Raw genomic sequence first — 19,320 nt, forward strand, 5'->3', positions numbered from 1 at the left:
TGGAAAGGTTGCCAGGACCCGGCTCTGCCTGTCCCCACAGAGGTTACTGTCTAAGGTTAGCACAAAGCACACTGAGTTTTTCTTCAAGGTGACATTGTAGAGATTTGTCAAAATAAATAAGAATATTGTGACATCAGGGCAAAATGTATCGAAGTTGACTTAGAAAAGGAGATTAAAAAGCCAGTTTATGTTCATTCTCTTTACCAGTATAATCAAATTAAACAAGATTAACAACTTGTTGAAAACGTCAGTGCCACATGAACCTGTATTTATTTTGCTTTAGATACGGAAATGAAAAATACTTGTAATAAGTATATAAATTCCAGGCGTAATATTGAATTATCTTAGACAAGGTATCTGAAAATCATATGAGATTAAAAAACCAACATACTTAAAGTGCATCTATTTAACTAAAGACTGAACTGAACACACTGGATTTTTTAAATGCATTTGCAATGATTTCTACCAGTTTCAAAACAAAGAACCCATTTACCTCCGCCCCCAACAGCCATGTATGATCAACATTACCAACGTGTGGGATCCTTTTTCACTACACATTTCAAGGTTGTTGGGCAAAAGCAGAAGGTTGGGTAAGAGACTGCTAAGTGACTGTTCCAGCACATTTACTCAGAACTTCTCCCTGCGCCTCGGTTTCTCCATCGCTAGAACTAGTTAGGCAACATTTGAGAACACAGCACAAACAGAAAAGTCCTTTAACTGCTTCACATATACTCTCTCTATTGAAAATAAATCAGTAAATAACGTTCATTAATACAAACTCAAGTTTCATAAACCAGCTCCTACAGCTAACATTCACCTTTAGGCTGGGCTGTAATAACCAGTCAAAGAAATCTGTCAATTGCCTCCAAGATATAATCTTGGAATATTGGCATTAGAGAAACCAACTAAGGTCACACTTTCGAGCCCAACCTAAGATTTATTTCGTGGAAGAGTGCGGCCTCACTCACTTTCCCAGACGAGGAAGTCACAGCCGAGGCAACAAGTCTTCTCAGTTCCGCTGGAGCCTCTTTGTCTAGAGCTCAACCTGTGATTCTTTTATTTGTTTGTTTGTTTGTTTGTTTATTTTTAGAGAGGGAAGGGAGGGAGATGAGAGAGAGAGAGAGAGAGAGAGAGAGAAACATCAATGTGTGGTTGCTGGGGGTCATGGCCGGCAACCCAGGCATGTACCCTGACTGGGAATCGAACCTGCGACACTTTGGTTCGCAGTCCGCGCTCAATCCACTGAGCTACGCCAGTCAGGGCTCAACCTGTGATTCTTAACGCGACAATCCAAGTCCTTCTGCTCAGTGCCCTGGTCTCTGATTTACTTAGATTGGGCCACCAAGAAGAGAAACTCTATCCCACGTCTGGGAAGTCTGAGAGGGAAAGAAAAACCACGAGGACAGCAGGTTTCTATCTGTGTAATTTTCCCCCAGGGGGTCCTTGGTGGTATTTCTGGTTATCGAAACTTGGGGGATAGAGATGCTACTAGAGGCATCTGGAGGGTAGTGGCCAGGGATGTAGCTAGATGTCCCGTAATACACGGTACAGCGTCCCACAGCAAAGAATTACCCAGCCCCACGTTCCTGCAGTGGCAAGATTGAGAAACCCTGACCTAGTGTAGCCACAGGCCAAGTTTGAAGGCAGGGTGGAACTGTGTGTACAGAATGGTTTAAACAGGTCTTTGTTACTTGTAAATTGTTGCTTGGGAAAGAGAAAACTTAAAAACGAATGAACAAACAAACATATAAAATGTGATTGTATTCATGTTATGAGGGGTTTTGCTTAGCATACTTTTTTAGTTGTGTAAGGATCAGTTTCCTGAATCAGGATAAGAATATTTTCTAGTCTTTGAAGATTACTAAATCTTGGATTCTTTCTTTGTAAGTTAGAGCTAGCGTTAGCATTATTTGTTCATTTGCTCCACTGGGAGAATGCTTAAAATAGTCCCAGCAACAGCTGTAAAATCGATGCTGCTATTAGGTAACAGCCATTTCACACAGAACTCAGTTATCTACCTCAGGGTCAGCTTGTCCCAACCAGGACATGGTTTCCCTCTGGCAAGGACAGCCCTTCAACCGAGTGATGTCACAGCTGGGGACGCAGAGAAACAACACTTCTGGAAGTGGTCTGCCCATTGTGTGGGCGGGGGGGTGAGCTGAACAGGGACTTATATGGGCCGTGTGTGAGGGACCCTTTTATTCAAGGGGAGGAAGCGCTCCTTCCTGTTATGCTATCTCAGCATGCCTGTGCAGAGCCCTGGAAGTCCCTTGCTGTGCTGGTCCCTCATGCTCTCATGCGTCATGTCATCCTCTCCTTCACGTCATTGGGCCAGCAGAGCTGGGGGAGGACAGGAATGGGAGGGATGGGCCACTCCCAGTTTTGACCAAACATGTCCCCGTCCTTGGCTACAACACAAGCAAAGAGGACATGTGGAGGAGGTCCTTGGGGATTCATGACCCCTGGGGCCAAGAGAACTTTAGGAAGCACCTTGAACTGTCCAGAGGGAAGGAACAACACTGCCCACTCAGCTCCCCAGAGCTCAGGCCCTTGCGGATGCAGCAATATGGTGGGGCCCAAGTGGCTTCCCAGAGTGTCCGACCAGCCAGAAGACGCTGATGCCCAAGAGGTGAAATAAATATTCCAAAGTGTTAGACTCCTCTAGGATGAGACTCTGGGTTTAGGGAATGTCCCTTGAAGTTTGAGGTGGGGTGATTGCATTAAAAACTTGGCATTCTTTCTAGATAAAATGCTCTTTGCTTATAAATGTGGTTAATATGTGTATTAATGATATTAATGATATTAATGTGGTTAGTATATGTATTTAATATTTTATCTATTTATTTTTAGAGAGAGGGACGGTAGGGAGAAAGAGTGAGAGAAACATCAATGTGTGGTTGCCACTGGGGACCTGGCCTGCAACCCAGGCATGTGTCCTGACTGGGAATCAAACCAGTGACCCTTTGGTTTGCAGACCCGTGCTCAGTCCACTGAGCCACACCAGCCAGGGCCAAACTTCTTTTTTTAAATGCAAACAAGGGTTTCAGAAACTGCCCAACACAAAACATTTTTTGCCTTGTGAATTTATTATATGAAAGATTTTCGAAGTTGTGTATCAGACACTTAGTTGCTGTGACTGTACAGAGTATCATGACATGAAATCAGGGCTATTTCACACATATGATCACTGAATCAATAGGGGGTAGGAATAGGTCCAAGTACATGCTGGATGCCAGCTTAGGGGGGACAAAAGGGAGTCTGACAGCTACTGGCAGGTTTTAGGCATTGGCCTTCCTCCTTGCTGTGCAGCTCCCCGGGGACTTGAGGGGCTGGCGGTCTTCTGGCTCTAGTGTGGTGTTGGCAGAGGAGAGTTGCCCAGCAGAGGGGAGTATCTGGCCACAGGGCTTAGCAAAGTGCATTGCAAATGTAAGCTCCACATCCCTGCCCTCAGATACAGCTCCAATTCACGGAGGTCTTTGAGGTTGACCGTGGATTTTGCCGATTGTTTCATGGCTTGAGCAAATCATTTTTTGTACATTTTCTTTCTTCCTTCCATCATGATGGATGGATGGATGGATGGATGGACACATAACTCTATTTCCAGCTTCTGACTCTGGTGAGGCAGGAGGGAGATTGGCCTCATTCCTGCCTTTTTTGCCCCAGGTGTTAGACAGAGATTGCCTTCAGTGCTGGGTCAGGCGGCTGTGGAATGTAGCCTGGCCAATTATCATGGCAGGCACTTGGGCTTTGGAGTCAGAAAGACCTGATTGAAATTCGGGTCTGTTATCCCTAGCCACGTGAGCTTAGACACATTACTGAACTTCTCGGAGGCCCGGGGTCTTCCTCTGTGAAATCAACAGACATGAGGTCACTATGATCGTTAAATGAGAAAATGCTTGTCCAGTGCCTGCCACAAAGATGATTTCAGTTACTTCCCTTTCCCTTGTTTTCACCATCTCTCCTCCATTTTACTCTGGACTTTGTGATTTTGCTAGGTGGATACATGGAGGCAGGAGTAGAGATGATTCCATTTATTGTCCATACAAGGGTGTTGCCAGGACAAGATGGGGCTACTAGGGGAACGATGGGGACATCCTCATTGAGAAACCTCCTTGCTTCATCATTGCCCCGCACTAGAAACAGCTCTCTTGCCACCAGATCGAAGTTCTCTTGTAATGAGCTGGTGGTTTACAACCCCATTGTGCAAGTGGACCTGGTTCTCTTATCTTGAGTAATTGCTGTTTAATTGGGCCGTCTGGGGAAGCATTACCTCTCTTTCTTTCTTTCTTTCTTTCTTTCTTTCTTTCTTTCTTTCTTATTGAATTTATGGGAGTGACATTAGTTAACAAAATTATGTAAGTTTCAGTTATATGATTCTATAATGCGTCATCTGTACATTGAACTGTGTGTTCACCATTCCAAGTCAAGCCTCCTTCCATCACCATTTATCCCCTTTTTACCTTCTTCTTTCTCTCCCACCCCTTTGCCTCTGGTCATCACCATACTATTGTCTGTGTCTATGAGATATTTTTGGCTTAATTCATTTACCTCTTCACCCAGCGCCCCCAGCCCCCTTTCTTCTGACAGCTGTCAGTCTGTTCTCTGTATCTATGAACATGTTTCTATTTTGTTCATTAGTTTATTTTGTTCATTAGATTCCACATACAAGTGAGATCATATGGTACTTGTCTTTCTCTGACTGGCTTATTTCACTTAGCATAATACTTTCCAGGTCCATCCATGCAGTCACAAAGGGTAAGAGTTCCTTCTTTTTTATGGCTGAGTAGTATTCCATTGTGTAAATGTAACACATCTTTTTATCCACTCATCTACTGATGGACATTTGGGCTGCTTCCAAATCATGGCTATTGTAAATGATGCTGTTATGAGCATAGGGGTGCCTATATTCCTTGTGATTGGTGTTTCGGGATTCTTAGGGTATATTCCCAGAAGTAGAATTGCTGGGTTATAAAACAGTGTCATTTTTAATATTTTGAGGTAACTCCATACTCCTTTGCACAGTGCCTGCTTTTTCACAGCAAAGGAAACCATCAACAGAATGAAAAGATAACCCACTGAATGGGAGAACAAATTTGCCAATGATACATCTGATAAGGGATTAATATCCAACAGTTATAAGTAACTTATAAAACTCAACACCCACCCCCTAAGCAATGTAATTAAAAAATGGGCAGAGGACCTGAATAGACACTTCTCCAAAGAGGACAGATGGCCAATAGACATGGAAAGATTCTGAATGTCACTAGTCACCAGAGAGATACAAATTAAAACCACAGTGAGATATCACCTCACATCCATCATAATGGCAACCATCAACAAACAACAAGTGCTGGCGAGGACGTGGAGAAAGGGGACCCCTGTGTACCATTGGTGGGAAAGCAATGCCCTTCTTACCAGGAGCTGTTCGCACACTCTTCACCTCCTCCCCACGCGGCCCAGCATCTGAGCCTTTGAGTGTTCAGAGGAGTCTGTGGTGTCCCTCCCTGCACTTCTTTGGACCTGCCTGTGCGTGTCAGTATGAAGCTTAACACAGATGCCCTTTCCTGCTCTCTGGGAATCCTGAAGAGCGATGGGCAAGGTATTCAGGACGAGAGAAGTGGGAATGAACAACAACAACAACAACAATAACAACAACAAACCCAAAAACAAAAAACAAAACTTGGATGTCAATGGAAACTGAAAAAGACATTTTTTCCTTGTTGTTTGGGATGGCGATGAGTTTATTTCCAAACAGGCTTCTAGAACATAATGTTTAAGGAAATTATTTATGGCCATGGCTCTTAGTGGTAGAAGATTTGAAGAAAAAAAGTGATAATGTATATATCTTTTGCAGCATCCTAGGAAGTGGGGCTTTTCTTAGATGTTGGGTGTAATCAGCACAGTCCATAGACTTTCAGAGCCACACTACAATCTGGACTCCATATAGCAGGAAATTAAAGCTAAAAAGTTACCTAAGTTGCCTGGGTTTATAAAGCGGGCAAGAGGTGAGGGGTGGCCCAGCTCTCCTGACTCTACTTACCACTGAATTCATCTTAGTTTCTTTGTGGCTATGTAGTGATATGTAAGAACTTAGAGCAGACTTTCATTCACACATTTATATGCCTTGGTCTACCCTGATTTAGGGAAAAAAAAAAAACTCCATTTCAGAGTTACTGCCTAGTCTTTTAGCCACGGTGTGTTCTCCCACCCATGTCCTGAGCGAAAAGCAGAGTCAGCCTCCCCTTCCATCGCCCCACAAGGGGCACCTGACGCTGTCTGCCCTGGAGTCACCGGGGTCTGGAGGATCCACGTTCAGTGAGCAGAAGCTGATAAATACACCATCTCACCCGAGGTCTCTCAGCAAGCGGCAAGTCCAGGTGCCCAGGTTGTTCTGAGGTTCAGAGCTCTAGGCAGCGTCCAGTGCCGACCATCAGCCAGGTGTCACTGGTGCCTGCTGCTGCTGCTGCGAGGGGACAGGGCTGTGGTCTTGGGCCGTCGGGAGGAGCTGCGGGCTGCTCACACTACCACGGATGCCCCAGGGCCAGCCTCAGCCGTGGCCCACGAAGAAGCCAAGTATGGCTGAAGCCAAGACCAGGATTCTGTATTCTCATCTCTGCAGCATTCTCTCTGCATTTTAGATTTTTTTTGTTTGTTTTTCTGAAACCTGCAGTGTTCCCTTCAAATCTATCCTTTCACCAAGGCCCAAGCCCATCACTCTTATTGTTTTAAAAAGAATTTCCTGGCCTTGAGGCTAAAATTAACTTGCCCTTTGAGAGTTTCCTATTTTGTCTGTTCCTGCCTCTCCTGATGGCGAACCACCCTAATCCCCCTCCTCCTTGCTAGGAGCACGCAGGCGGGCTCTAAGCCCTAAGCTCTAAGCCCTAAGCCCTAAGCTAAGGAGCAGTTCTGTGTGCCCTCCCTGCCTTCTAACTCTCCAGCGATCAGGATCAGGACTAATGTGCCCGCCAGAGGCAGACGTGCCCAGTGTCCTGCTGACCACCAGAGATGCTCTGCCCTGAAATTGTCAGCATGGCCCAAGGGTTTCTCTGTGACGTGTCGGCCAATCTGTGACAGGAGGCACTAGGTTGTCTAGCGTCTTCTGCGGAGGAGCAAGTCCAGGCTTGATTGGAAGTCTGCAGAGTTTCCAGCCCAGTGTGGAGGGGTGACTGCGTGCTATGAGGTGAAAGGTTCTAAGTCGAGAAGTTGTTCACTTGCGTGAACTTTTATTGAGCAGCTACTATGTGAGGGCCTCTACAACTGTTCAGCAACCACGTACTTCCTAAGTGTCACTGTAGTCTATGGAAAAGTTGGGACTGTGGGGTCGAAACCATGTTTGAGTATGGTTTCAGGGAAGAATGGAGACCCACCAATTGAAGGCTTTAATACATTTTAAGGGGACATTGTAGGCCATGAATCCAAATGAAGACCACGACAACTTTTGGCTCCATAGGCTTTTCCACCCTAGGGTGGTTCTGTCTCAAACGGAGGCTGTCTGTCAGTCACAAGGTCAGGAGAAAGAATGTGAATGGATCAGCAAAAAGGAGGCTTGACGTTGGAAAGGAATTTGGACATCATTGAGGAAAACCTCCTTGGGGAGCAAAAGTCACAGAGGTTAAGGGATAGGCTGGAGGCGCCACAGCTCCTTGGGGCAGAGCAGGACTTGAATCCAGGCTTCCTGATTCCAAACCTCTGTCTTCTTGACAGAGCACGTGAACATCTGTGAATTAACTGGAGTAGCACAGTTACCCCGGGATGGCAAACACGCATGCCCACCCAGCTTTGCCTCTGTGTGTACTTTTTTAAAATTTAAAGCAGCAGCTTCTATAAATATTTATTGTGTTCCCTATGTTTATGGCTCTGTAGTGAGGCTAAAACCTAGGATTCTGTGGTCAGTCAAGAAAAGACAGATTTTGCTTGCACGGAGTCTGGGCACTGAGTAACATGTACAGGGTGGGCCAAAGGAGGTTTATGTTTGTGAGGACGAGAAACAGAGTTTATTCATGTATTATTATTTATTAATTAGTGCACAGTTTTCCACAGAAACAGCTGTAACCCACTGTTGCCCTGCTCTGTATAGAAGAAAAGGAAGGATGGAGATAAGAAGCCAACACCTGGACATTTAAGACTGTTTGGCTAAAGAGAAGCACACTTAGAGAAGGTCACACATACTCTTACAGACAGGCAGGCGTCCCATGTTTGCAGTTCATGGTGTCAAAGCATTCCCCTGCTCACTGTTTTCTAAGCTGGGACATCTTTGGGGGACAGAGAGAAGGCAGACTGTGAGCAAAGCAGTGGCTGTGAGTTTTGGCAGGGTAGAGACAAGGAAAGGTGAAGCTTTGTCTTGAAGAGAAAGCCAAGCTCGAGGTCGCTGGCTCTGAAGCGCTGAGAGGTGGAGCTGGGCAAACGGGAGAAGTAGACGAGACCTTACCTGGCAGAGGAGTGCTGGTGTGGTGCTGGCTCTCCTTTAAAGCTGAGCAGGGATAGGCCTGTGTCCACTGTCCTGAGAGTTGCCAGACTTCCGGGGCTTCGTTTCATTTGTCCCCGGGATCAGAAGGGGTAAGCGTTTAGGCTGCATGCTGGTGTCCCTGATAGTCTCTTTCCGAGAGGACAGGGAGAGCCGTGCTCTTCCCCAGGTGGCTCAGCACTGGGTTGGATGGCGAGACAAAGATGGGTGCTTCCCTGGGTGCCCGGGGGAGCCGTCCCCACTAGCCTGCCTGGCCCCTACCCTTTTCTTCACGTCCACTTGTCAACCACCTCTGGTCCTGAAGCTGCCCTTGGCCTCCATGACTCTGTAGGTTTTCTTATTCTCCTTCCTCTCTCTTTACTTGGTCCTTTTTGGTTGTTTTCTCCCAACTGATCTTCTTAATTGCAGGCAACTCTCCTTTTTGATCCTTTCTCTTTCATTTTAACTGCCATTTTCCTTGACGCAGTCCTCTGACTGGGTCCTTCATGCTGCCTACGTCTAACTCTGTCTACCTTCTCCTGTTGGCTCCTAACACACAGGCACCTTAGGGACGCCTCCACCACGGTGCTCGCCATCACTGCACCCTCGTTTAGTGCCCAGCCTCACCACTTTCTCATTATAGAAGCAAGCAACCTGAGCACTATCTTGGATTCACCCCCTCCTTTCCTCATCTATCAAACATGAAGTCACAGTGGTTTTTCCTTTGAAACATACCTTCTATTTCCGGTTTGCTCTTGACCTCTGTCCTCATGACTCTAACATGAGTCTCCTTATCCCCGGACCCCCACTCAACACTGGAGCTCAAGTGGGACCAGTGAAGCATTCACATGGGACAGAACTTAAGGGGTGCCCCAAAATTCCGTAATCGAGTTAAATGGTATCTTAATGCAGTATTTTTTAAAAATTAAAATTCATGCAAAATTATGATGACAAAATAAAGGTAAGTTTGGATTAGTAGTGCCGGTGTTCCTTTTTGGCCTCACTCTCCAGTGTGGCTCTGCTGGGCACTACCCCTGCCTATGTCAGCCTCCCCACTTTCCTGCCAGTCCATCAGAGGAGCTTTCTAGAACATACTGATTCTCCCCGTCACTTCCTCCAATACAACCTCCAGTGCCTTACTCCTGAAGCCAAACTCCTGCCTGGTACACACAGCCCTCAATGCGGTGACCTTCCCTGTCCCTCCAGCTTTCGTCCATCCCTGTCACTTGCATTCGGAGCATCCTCACTGCCCCCAGAGCCCAGCTTTCCTTCGTGTGTCACGGCCAAACAGCACAGTCTTCATCTCCATCTCACCTCTCTTGAGTCTTCCTTATTCTTCCTTACATAACTGTTGTGCATGATCCTTTTTACTGTTAGCTATGTCATCATCTTCTTCTTTTACTCTCCAGGACCTTCACCAAATGTTTTAGGCTCAATATGACTCAACCTTTCAGTCATTACCTTAATCTTCTTCCTCCAGGGAGTCTCACCTGCTGCTGCACCCCGCCCCCTACACATCAGCTCTGAAGCCGCCACAGCCCCTCAGTGTAATTTCCTGTTTAATTGTCTGTATGCACCTAAGGATAAAGTTTGCTTCTTGCTCGTGTTGTGCTTTTAGCATCTAACATAGTACTTGGCATGACACAGAATTGTTCCGTGAAAGCATATGGCCGTAATTCATCTACTAGCTATCATGCAGCAGCAGCCGCTGCCCTTCTCCAGCAGTGGCTGCTAAAGCCACACAAACCCCACAGATAGGAGAGAAGAGCCTGAAATCACGTAGACCTGGGTTAGAATTCTATCTCCATGATGTTATTAGCTGTGCGGCCTTTGGAAATGTAATTTCATGTTAAAACCTCAGGTTGTTCTTCATTAAAATGGAGATAAGAAGTACCAGTCTTGCACAGTTACGATTGAGGATGAAATGTGACCATTTCTGCACATGCTTAGCACATCATTTAGCATAGAGTGGATGTGGGATATGCATTAGTTTCTCTTTAGAGCCACCTGTGGGATGAATGAGTGAGGACCTGTCAGATGGTTTCCTTCAAACTGTGACAGAGACTGGGAGTCATGAAGTCACCTCCAGTAGCAGCCAGGAAAGGAAGGTGTCCACGAAGAGACTGGGACTTGTTTTGGGTGGTGCCTTTTTAAAAGCAATGAGGTGGGGGCTGTGTTGCCCAGATTTTCTGTTGCCAAGGTGAGAACTTGCTTCTTTCTCCTCAACTGAGACAGTTTCATAATGAATTGGCACTGGCTATGTGGTTCTCTTGTGTACACATGTCATTTTCATACCCTATGAAATAGTATTAGGTCAGTTTGTGAAATGTCTTATAAACTGGCAGGTGTGTAAGTGACAGAGGCCATGGTGCTTCCAGGAGCATCAGCAAGCAAAGATGTTTGTGGTTTGTGGTAGGCTTGGTGCCTTATCTCCTCGCTCTTAAAAAATAGGGTACTCTAGATCTACTGAGGATGGCTAGAAACAAAGTATGCCTTAAAAAATAGAGCTCCATTTATAAAATATAAATGGACTATCACTGACAACAGAGCCTGGTTGGGGGAAGGACAGACTGTGAAAAAGACCGGCTATGTAAACTCAGGCTGGTGATGCACATAGTCGTTAGTCAAAGACTGGGAGTTGACTCACCACGCAGCTGCGTTGTCATTGCCCAGATCTGCAATGTCACTGTTTTCTCCCTAATGCACTACCTCCTGCTGCCTTCCCCCTCTCCCCCGCACACTGATCCAGCTCATCTTCCTTCAGTGACTCTGTGCACACTACACCTTGCCAATAGGGGTCTTCTCTTGGCAGGGAGGGTTCAAGTTTTGAATCTGAATTCCAGTTCCTAGGTTCCCACCACCCTAGCAGGGCCCGTGACAAACTACCCATTGGCAATCTACGCGGGTCCTACTTGCACAATACTACCTACGGCCATCTCACCAAGGTCTGGTTTGTGCAAGCCAGGCACATATTGTCCCCAAAGGAGACAGGGCCAGGCAACTCAGAGTCTCCTTTTATATCACTTAAAATGAAAATTCCTCCTTCAAAATCATATTCCTACAGCTCTGATACTTGACATTGAGTTCTGAGAAAGACTCTAAAGAATTATAAAAAGACGAGGATGGATAGATATCAAGAGCACACAGCGAGTGTAGAAAATGCATTTCAAATGGATTTGTTGCAAAGTATTGTTGGATTCCTACTATTCTGGGGATTCAAAAGAAAACCTTAGTATTGCTTTAGGAATTTACAATAGTAAAATACAATGTCAGCAAGAATAGTTTTTTAAGACAGCATTAAGGAAATGGGTTTCATAGAGTGTTCTTATTGACAATTTCCCTGAATCTCTTGGCCCCCAAAATAAACAGCCAGCAGAATTGTCATTGCTTCTTTTACATTCTGTGGTTCTCACCAGAACCTCCTGGTAACAGAAGGCCAAGCAGCCTGTGATATACAATCACTTAAAATAACTCCATTCAGTCCCAAGGGTGTTATTGTTTACAGTCTCAGCACCTTTAGCTCAGTTGGCAGATGAAGAAGTTAGAGGGTCTCCCTGAGGGCTAGCAAGCTACTCTTCAGGGGTGAGACTGCCACCAGAGGAATTACACTGATTAATTAGCACCTTCACATTAGTAAATTTAATCCCATCACATTCTAGCAGAGTTTGGTTTTCTTTTCTTAATTAATATTTTATTGTTTATGTTATTAGAGTCATCTCAGTTTTCCCCTCTTCATCCCTCTCCACCCAGCCCGCCTCCCACTTCCACAGTCACTCCCCATGCTGTCGTCCTTGTTCATGGCTCCTTCATGTATGTTCTTTCACCTTCTTTCAGTCAGTGCTCCCCTCCCTGGTTTTCTTCATTGGAGTTTCTATGGAGGAGGAGAAACCATAAGGGAAGAGAGAAAGAATCAAAAAGAGAAAAAGAAGGTGGAGGATGGACCAATGTTGTTAGACTCTTAGTGTCAGGAAGTCTTCTCTCCCTGAATCTGCACTTTCTCATTTTGGGTTTTAATTTTTAACCATTTTGCCCAATCTCAGGAATGTTAAGGGTCTTTTGGATTAAGGAATATCTGCCGTGATCCTGGGCTGGTAGCTAGGTTGGTTAGAGCATCGTCCTGATACACCAAGTTTGCGGGTTTGATCCTGGGTCAGGGCACATACAAGAATCAGCCAACAAATGCATAAATAAGTGGAACAAGAAATTGATGTCTCCCTGTCTCTTTCTCTTTCTCTCTCCCTCTCCCTAAAATCAAGAAATAAAAAAAGACCTTATATTAGGCTTCTCACACACCATTTATTACATACATTTCATATAATACATAATTTCATTACATACATGTCACATTTTATTTTGCTTTATATTTGGTTTTCTTAAAGAGTGCTGGGTAGATAGTATATGTTATGGATTTCATAAAGCTGATAAGAGAGAGGTACAAGTCCTCAAATGTTAGGAAAAATGGAAAATTCCTGTGTAGCAATCAATATCATTAAAAGCTATGTACATTGAATAACTGAAAAATGAGTGACTTTTATTATGATGTTCCATTTTTTTTGTTTTTCCTTGACATTTATCACCTGTTGGTTCTATGATATTGGAATAAGTCTTGTAAAAATATCCTTTTATGGTGCTTTTGCAGAGTAAGAAAATATAAGAAATCAAGAGCCGGGATTGTTTAAATTTAAAATGACCAAGATTCTGCCATGCTGTTAACTATGAGTTTCTATTGTTTGTTGATGATGGGATGGGAAGGGGTGTGACCAATAGTTGGTTCTATTCTGTTGTCGTCTGTGGGTGATTCCTATTTACATGTGGTTGGGTAATACTAAGTCATTTTCCATTAGGACTGAACTAGAGATTTTACTCTTAATACATTTCTTTCCCCTCCTTGGTTGCAGAGGCAGGGAGCTATCACCTCCTATGAAGATCCTCAAATGGCCTGTGGTTTCCAGTCCAGTTATCACCCGCAGAGAGCTTGCTACCCCTTCTGGGAAGAGACGGCCACCCAGGAAGTCCCGACTGGTCTGGAACACTGTGGCTCAGGTAGGACCCGGAACAGAGGCTGGGGTTGAAGGACAGTGGAAATCTGAGGAGGGCTGCGTTCTCCAAAATAGCAGCTGCCTGTCTTACGTGGGTCCGGATGCTATTGTTCTGCTTTGGAAAGCCCCGGGTCTTCTCAATAATTTGAGTTCATTTATTCTCCAGTGACAGGAAAACTACACTCTAGGAATGAACCCAAGTAAGGAGAGATGGCTTCAGGTCTTGATTTTGCAGTCTGTCTCCTGTGCATTTCCTGCGACTTGCCCATTTTTGTTAGCCTGGCTGTTGACAGAGGGCCTAGCAGTTCTGCAGCCATTCAGTACGAACTGGATAAACAGCCTTCTTGCGGAATGTCTTTCCTTTCATTTGTCTTCTCTTCCCATCATCCCCTACCTCTCGGCCCATGCCCGGCTGCATCTGGCTGCTTCTTCCTCCGCTGCTTTCTGTCTCCCCAGCCTTCTTCACAGCGGCCCCTTCCTCCTCTCAGCATTCCCGGTGCTCCGGGCTTGCTGGTCACAGTGCTGCCCTCTGGCGAACGGGAGACACGCTCCTCCAGAGAACTGGAATGGGGAAAAGTTCCAAGTCCCTACCCCAGTGCTCTTCCGCGAGACTCACTGTGTTCCTCACACATTAAGCATTACCTTTGTTTACCTGCTACCGTTTTGGGGTTTATTTTTAAATGCAATATGTAAAGCTTGAATTTGGGGGTTCTGAAATGATTGATTCAGAAATTAAGGTCAATTTTTCATGAGAGCAGGTTATGATAATATATACAAACATGAAAAAAGCTGGTTAAGATCTGTTTTTTTCCTTTCAGGATAAATTCTTAGCCTAAGAAATTTCCTTACTCTCTTACTTATTAAAAATATGTAATTGTGAGGAATTACATGGAGGGAAAGCCACCGGAAATGAGCTGAAATGTAATTTCTTTGTTCAGCATCTTTTTACCCCACAAAACTGTATGGTAAACTACTTTGATAATAGTGGAGATATAAAATAAATGTTTGCTTTGTTGCCTGTGACTCATCTTTCACCAGGAATACACACACGGGCAGAGAGCAAGATGCTGTAACACTTGCTGGGGCTGGAAGGGAGGCTTGGGAGTCACTTGCCAGCTGCCTGGCTCTTCTCCAGGGCGGAATGGAACCAGTCCTGTGTGCCATGGTGTCTTGACTCAATGGGCATTGACCTTTGAGGTGTCCTTTGGCATCACCTTGAGTTTGAGACATGATAACAGTAATACTGTCACTTTCTACGCGGTACCTCAGTTCCTCAAGGATAAATACAAATGTCTCAGCTGTCTCCCCACTTCAAGAAGATGGATACAAGGAGGAGTTTGTACCTGATCACAGGTTAGACTTCAGGACTTAAAATTTTAAGACATGAAAGAAGTGATCCCTTGAAATTTTAAACAAAATAAATTTAATTTGTATAAAATGAAGATCAAACTGGTTGTTTTTATTTTAGTACAACTCTTTCTTAAACATTTTTAAAATTTATTGATGAGAGAGAAATAGACATCAATGTGTTGTTTCACTTATTTTTGCATTTATTGTTTGATTCTTGTATGTGCCCTAACTGGGGATTGAACCCTCAACCTTGGCGTTTTGGGATGATGCTCTAACCAGGTGAACTGCCTGTCCAGGGCATAGTATAACTCTTGCATCCTATTAATACCAGTAGATTTAAGTCTTGTGCCTACCAGTTCAGTAGAGTCTCAAGTTAACTGGCCTGCATACTTTTGTTCAGGATGGTACTTCTCTTGCTCCAAGTCACATCTTACTAATAGAGGAGTTCATCTCTGCTCTTGCCAGAGCCCCCAAATCAGGAGGTTTCTTCTTCATAGCAAAAAGGCGTGGTTCTCCTCTTTCTTTGCTGAGAAGTACACAAATTTTCAAGTAAAGATGATTTCTTATGCCCCCTTGCCAAGGTTCTCAAAGGTAAAAGAGTTTTCATTTCAGGGACAACAAAACAGTGTGTGTGGAGAACCTCTCAGAATAAAGCTGCTTTAATAAGTAAAGACACAGAGCGAAGTATAATACAGCCTTTGATATTGTACACTGGGCAAACCCGGCACTGGCCAGTAGCTCCCAAGCCTTCCTTCCAACCCCCACCAAGTGTTACAGCATTTTGCTCTCTGCCCGTGTGTGTACTCCTGGTGAAAGATGAGTCACAGACAACAAAGCAAACATTTATTTTGTATCTCCACTGTTATAAAACTAGTTTATAATACAGTTTTACCATACAGTTTACCATACAGTTTAATGGGGTAAAGAGACACTGAACTTTCCCCCCCAAGTCTACTCTACTGTCACAAGAAGAAGGCAGCTGGGGCCACTCAGGCTGGTGGCTTGTGTGTAGGATGGGAAGATGGGATGCATGATAACCAGTCCTCAAATGATCTAGGGTGCCATCAACTGTAGCTCAGAAGTGCTCGTAGGCCTCCGTGGGTGAAGTGGTGCCCCAGTGGCAAATGTGAGAGCCGTAGTTCCCTCTGTCTTAGGCTTCCTCGGGTGGAAATATTTGGCAACCCCCCTGAGCTTTTCCAGCCCCTCCTTTGCCTTTTACGCTGTCCAGATGAAGGAGTTGCAATGATTATTTCTGGGCTGGGGTCCAGCCCTCCTCAGTGATGGGTGTCCTTTGGAAAGAGATCGTGGGCTTGTAGGGAAGGGAGATGAAGCCAGGGACCAACCAATGATTTCTCCAGCTGCAGCACATTTCCTTGGAGTTATGTTAAAAAGAAAGAGGGAAAAAATACTCTACATAGTTTTCTTCTTCTTTTATCCTATTTATAACTTCAGTTTTCTTCCCGTTCTCCTTCTCATGGCCACTGTCCACCCCCACACCGTCTCAGATTTTGTGCTTTCAGAAAGGATGAATGAACTTTTTTTTTCCCAAGTATTACACATCTGTCAGTGACTGGAATACCCAGCAGGAGGGGCCATCGAGGAAGGATTAAGCCTCTTCCTCTGAATGTCGCTCCTATTCACAGAGAGACAGAGAGACAGAGGCCAAGGAGGGCAGGAGTAAGGAAAAGAATATAGTTGAGAGAAAACATGAGTGGGGGAGAGCTTTTGCAGGTGAGTGGGAGAGAATACTCAGTAACCAAGCTGAGTCAAGAGCCAGGCAGAATCGAATGTAAAAGGGATGCTGAAGAAGAAAGAAAAGATGTGTAGAAATGGACAGAAAATAAAGGTGGGTGTCAGTAGGGAGGTGGAGATTACTGAGAGGAGAAAATGAAAAATGAATGGGTAGCCAGAAAAAGACAAGGCGAAAAGGGGAGGGGAAGATGACATGAAAGAGAAAAATAGATAAATCTGAGGACATTAACTATACAGCTAAAAAGGGAAGCCACATTTGCATGCAATTGCCTGTGCAGCTGTACATTGCTTCGTGACAATCTTGTAGTCATCATTTTCTTTCATTTCTACCTCCTCCTGTCTGCCTTCCCCCATTCCCTCCTCCCTATCAGCCTGGAGCCATTAGCGAGAGCCAATGGGGATGGAGAGCTGGTGTTCTGCATGAATGAATGGGCCCTTTCTGTCTTAGCTTCTCGTCATCCCTCTGTTGGGGAGCCTTGTGAATCAATGGATCCCCTTACACAAGACAGGGCTAAAATGTCTGTTACTGTTTATAGTCTGACTGGAGTGGAGCCCACTGACCCTGCCTCCTCACTCTCTGTTCCCTTCCTCTGTTCTGTCCCCCCGACTCAGCCCTTTCTCTCAATTATCATAGCAAGATCCATTTAAAAAATATATTTTATTGATTACACTATTACAATTGTCCCAGTTTTTTCCCTTTTGCCACCCTCCACCTGGTACCACCCTTCGCTCCAGCAATCCCTGCCCCCTTGGTTCATGTACAAGGGTTGTGTATGTAAGTTCTTTGGCTTCTCCATTTCCTATACTATTCTTAACATCTCCCTGCCTATTTTGTATGTACTATTTATGCTTCTTAGCCTCTGACCCCTTTCCCCAAGTCTCCCCCTTCCCCCTCCCAAATGATAGCCCTCCAAATGATTTCCATATCTAAGATTCTGTTCCTGTTCTGGTTGTTTGCTTAGTTTGTTTTTTTAGATTGAGTTGTTGATAGTTGTGAATTTGTTGCCATTTTAATGTTCATAGTTTTGATCTTCTTTTTCTTAAATAAGTCCCTTTAACATTTCATGTAATAATGGCTTGGTAGTGATGAACTTCTTTAGCTTTACCTTGCCTGGGAAGCACTTTAACTAGCCTTCCATTCTAAATGATAGCTTTGCTGGATAGATTAATCTAGGTTGTAGGCCCTGCTTTTCATCACCTTGACTATCTTGCCAAGTCCCTTCTTGTATGCACAGTTTTGTTTTGCTTTTTTTTTTTTGAGAAATCAGCTGACAGTCTTATGGGAATTCCTTTGTAGGTAACTCTCTGCTTTCTCTTGCTGCTTTTAAGACTCTACCTTTAATCTTTGGCATTTTATTTTAAAATTTTATTTATTTATTTTTAGACTGAGGGGAAGGGAGGGAGAAAGAGAGGGAGAGAAACATCAATGTGTGGTTGCCTCTCATGTGTCCCCCACTGGGGACCTGGCCTGCAACCCAGGCATGTGCTCTGACTGGGAGTTGAAACAGTGACTCTTTGCTTCACAGTCCTGTGCTCAATCCATTGAGCCACACTAGCCAGGGCTAACCTTTGGCATTTTAATTAGGATGTGTTTTTGTGTGGTCCTCTTTGGGTTCAGCTTGTTTGGGACCCTCTGTGCTTCCTGGCCTTGTATGTCTATTTCCTTGGCCAAATTAGGAAAGTTTTCTTTTATTATTTTTTCAAATGAGTTTTCAATTTCTCACTTTTCCTCTCTCATTCTGGCATCCCTATGATTTGGATGTTGGTACATTTGCAGATGTCCCAGAGGGTCCTTGTACTATTCTCATTTTTTTGAATTCTTTTTTCTACTTGCTGTTCTGGTTGAATGCTTATTTCTTCCTTATGTTCCAAACCATTAATTTGAATCCTAGCTTCCTCCCCTCCACTGTTGGTTCTCTGTGGATTTTTCTTTATTTCACTTCATGTAACCTTTATTTCTTTCTTCATATTGTTGCTGTACTCAGTGAGTTCTTTGAGCATCCTGATCACCAGCATTCCAAATTCCACATATGATAGGTTGGCTATTTCTCTTTCATTTAGTTTTTTTTCTGGGTTTTGTTCTGTTCTTTCAGTTGGGCCATAATTCTTTGTCTCCTCAATTTGGCAGCTTCCCTGTGTTCGTTTCTGTGTATTAGGTAGAGCTGCCTTGACTCCCTGTCCTTGTAGCCTGTTGTAGAAAAGGCACCTGCAAATTGTGTGGGGTGGAAGCTTAGGTAATTCCCAGGCAGGACAATCTGCTTTACTGCCTTGTAGCTCTGTGTGTGGGGAGGGCTTGGAGAGGGAACAATGCCCCTGCCTGACTTCTGGAGGTTTGCCCAGCACTCTCCCTGTTTCCAGTCACTTCACCCACTTCCCGTATATGACTGGCACTCTTCCAGCTGTTGCCCTGGTGGTGAATCCCAAAGTGGGTGGATTTGTGTACATTCTAAGTTCATACGGGCCCTTTAAATGGAGTCTCCTGAAAATCCAGCAGTTTCTTCAGCTGCCCCAACCCCCACTGGTTTTTATAGCCAGAAGTTATGGGGATGTATCTTCCCAGTGCTGGAACCCTGCTCTGTGTGGTCTGGCCTGTGGCTGGGATTGCTCACTCCCAAAATATCTCTCCTGATTTTTATCTACCCCACATGAAGGTGGGGCTGCCCTTTCTTCTGCCACTGCCGCTGCTTCTCTGCTGGTCTCCGTGACTCCACCCCTCCTACTCATCTGGATGAATGT

General features: G+C 44.7%; 1 protein-coding gene across 1 annotated transcript in view; it reads left to right on the forward strand.

The window, feature by feature from the left end:
- ETS1 (ETS proto-oncogene 1, transcription factor) overlaps positions 1–19,320 on the forward strand; it is a 128,195-nt gene that overhangs the window by 15,547 nt on the left and 93,328 nt on the right. The window contains exon 3 of the mRNA XM_045860174.1: positions 13,342–13,486. Within this exon, the coding sequence (XP_045716130.1) occupies positions 13,342–13,486 (145 nt within the window). The remainder of the gene's footprint in view (positions 1–13,341; positions 13,487–19,320) is intronic.

This window comes from Phyllostomus hastatus, unplaced genomic scaffold, assembly GCF_019186645.2.
Source record: "Phyllostomus hastatus isolate PE091 unplaced genomic scaffold, TTU_PhHast_1.1 phas_scaffold_193, whole genome shotgun sequence".
NCBI classification, from domain to species: domain Eukaryota; kingdom Metazoa; phylum Chordata; class Mammalia; order Chiroptera; family Phyllostomidae; genus Phyllostomus; species Phyllostomus hastatus.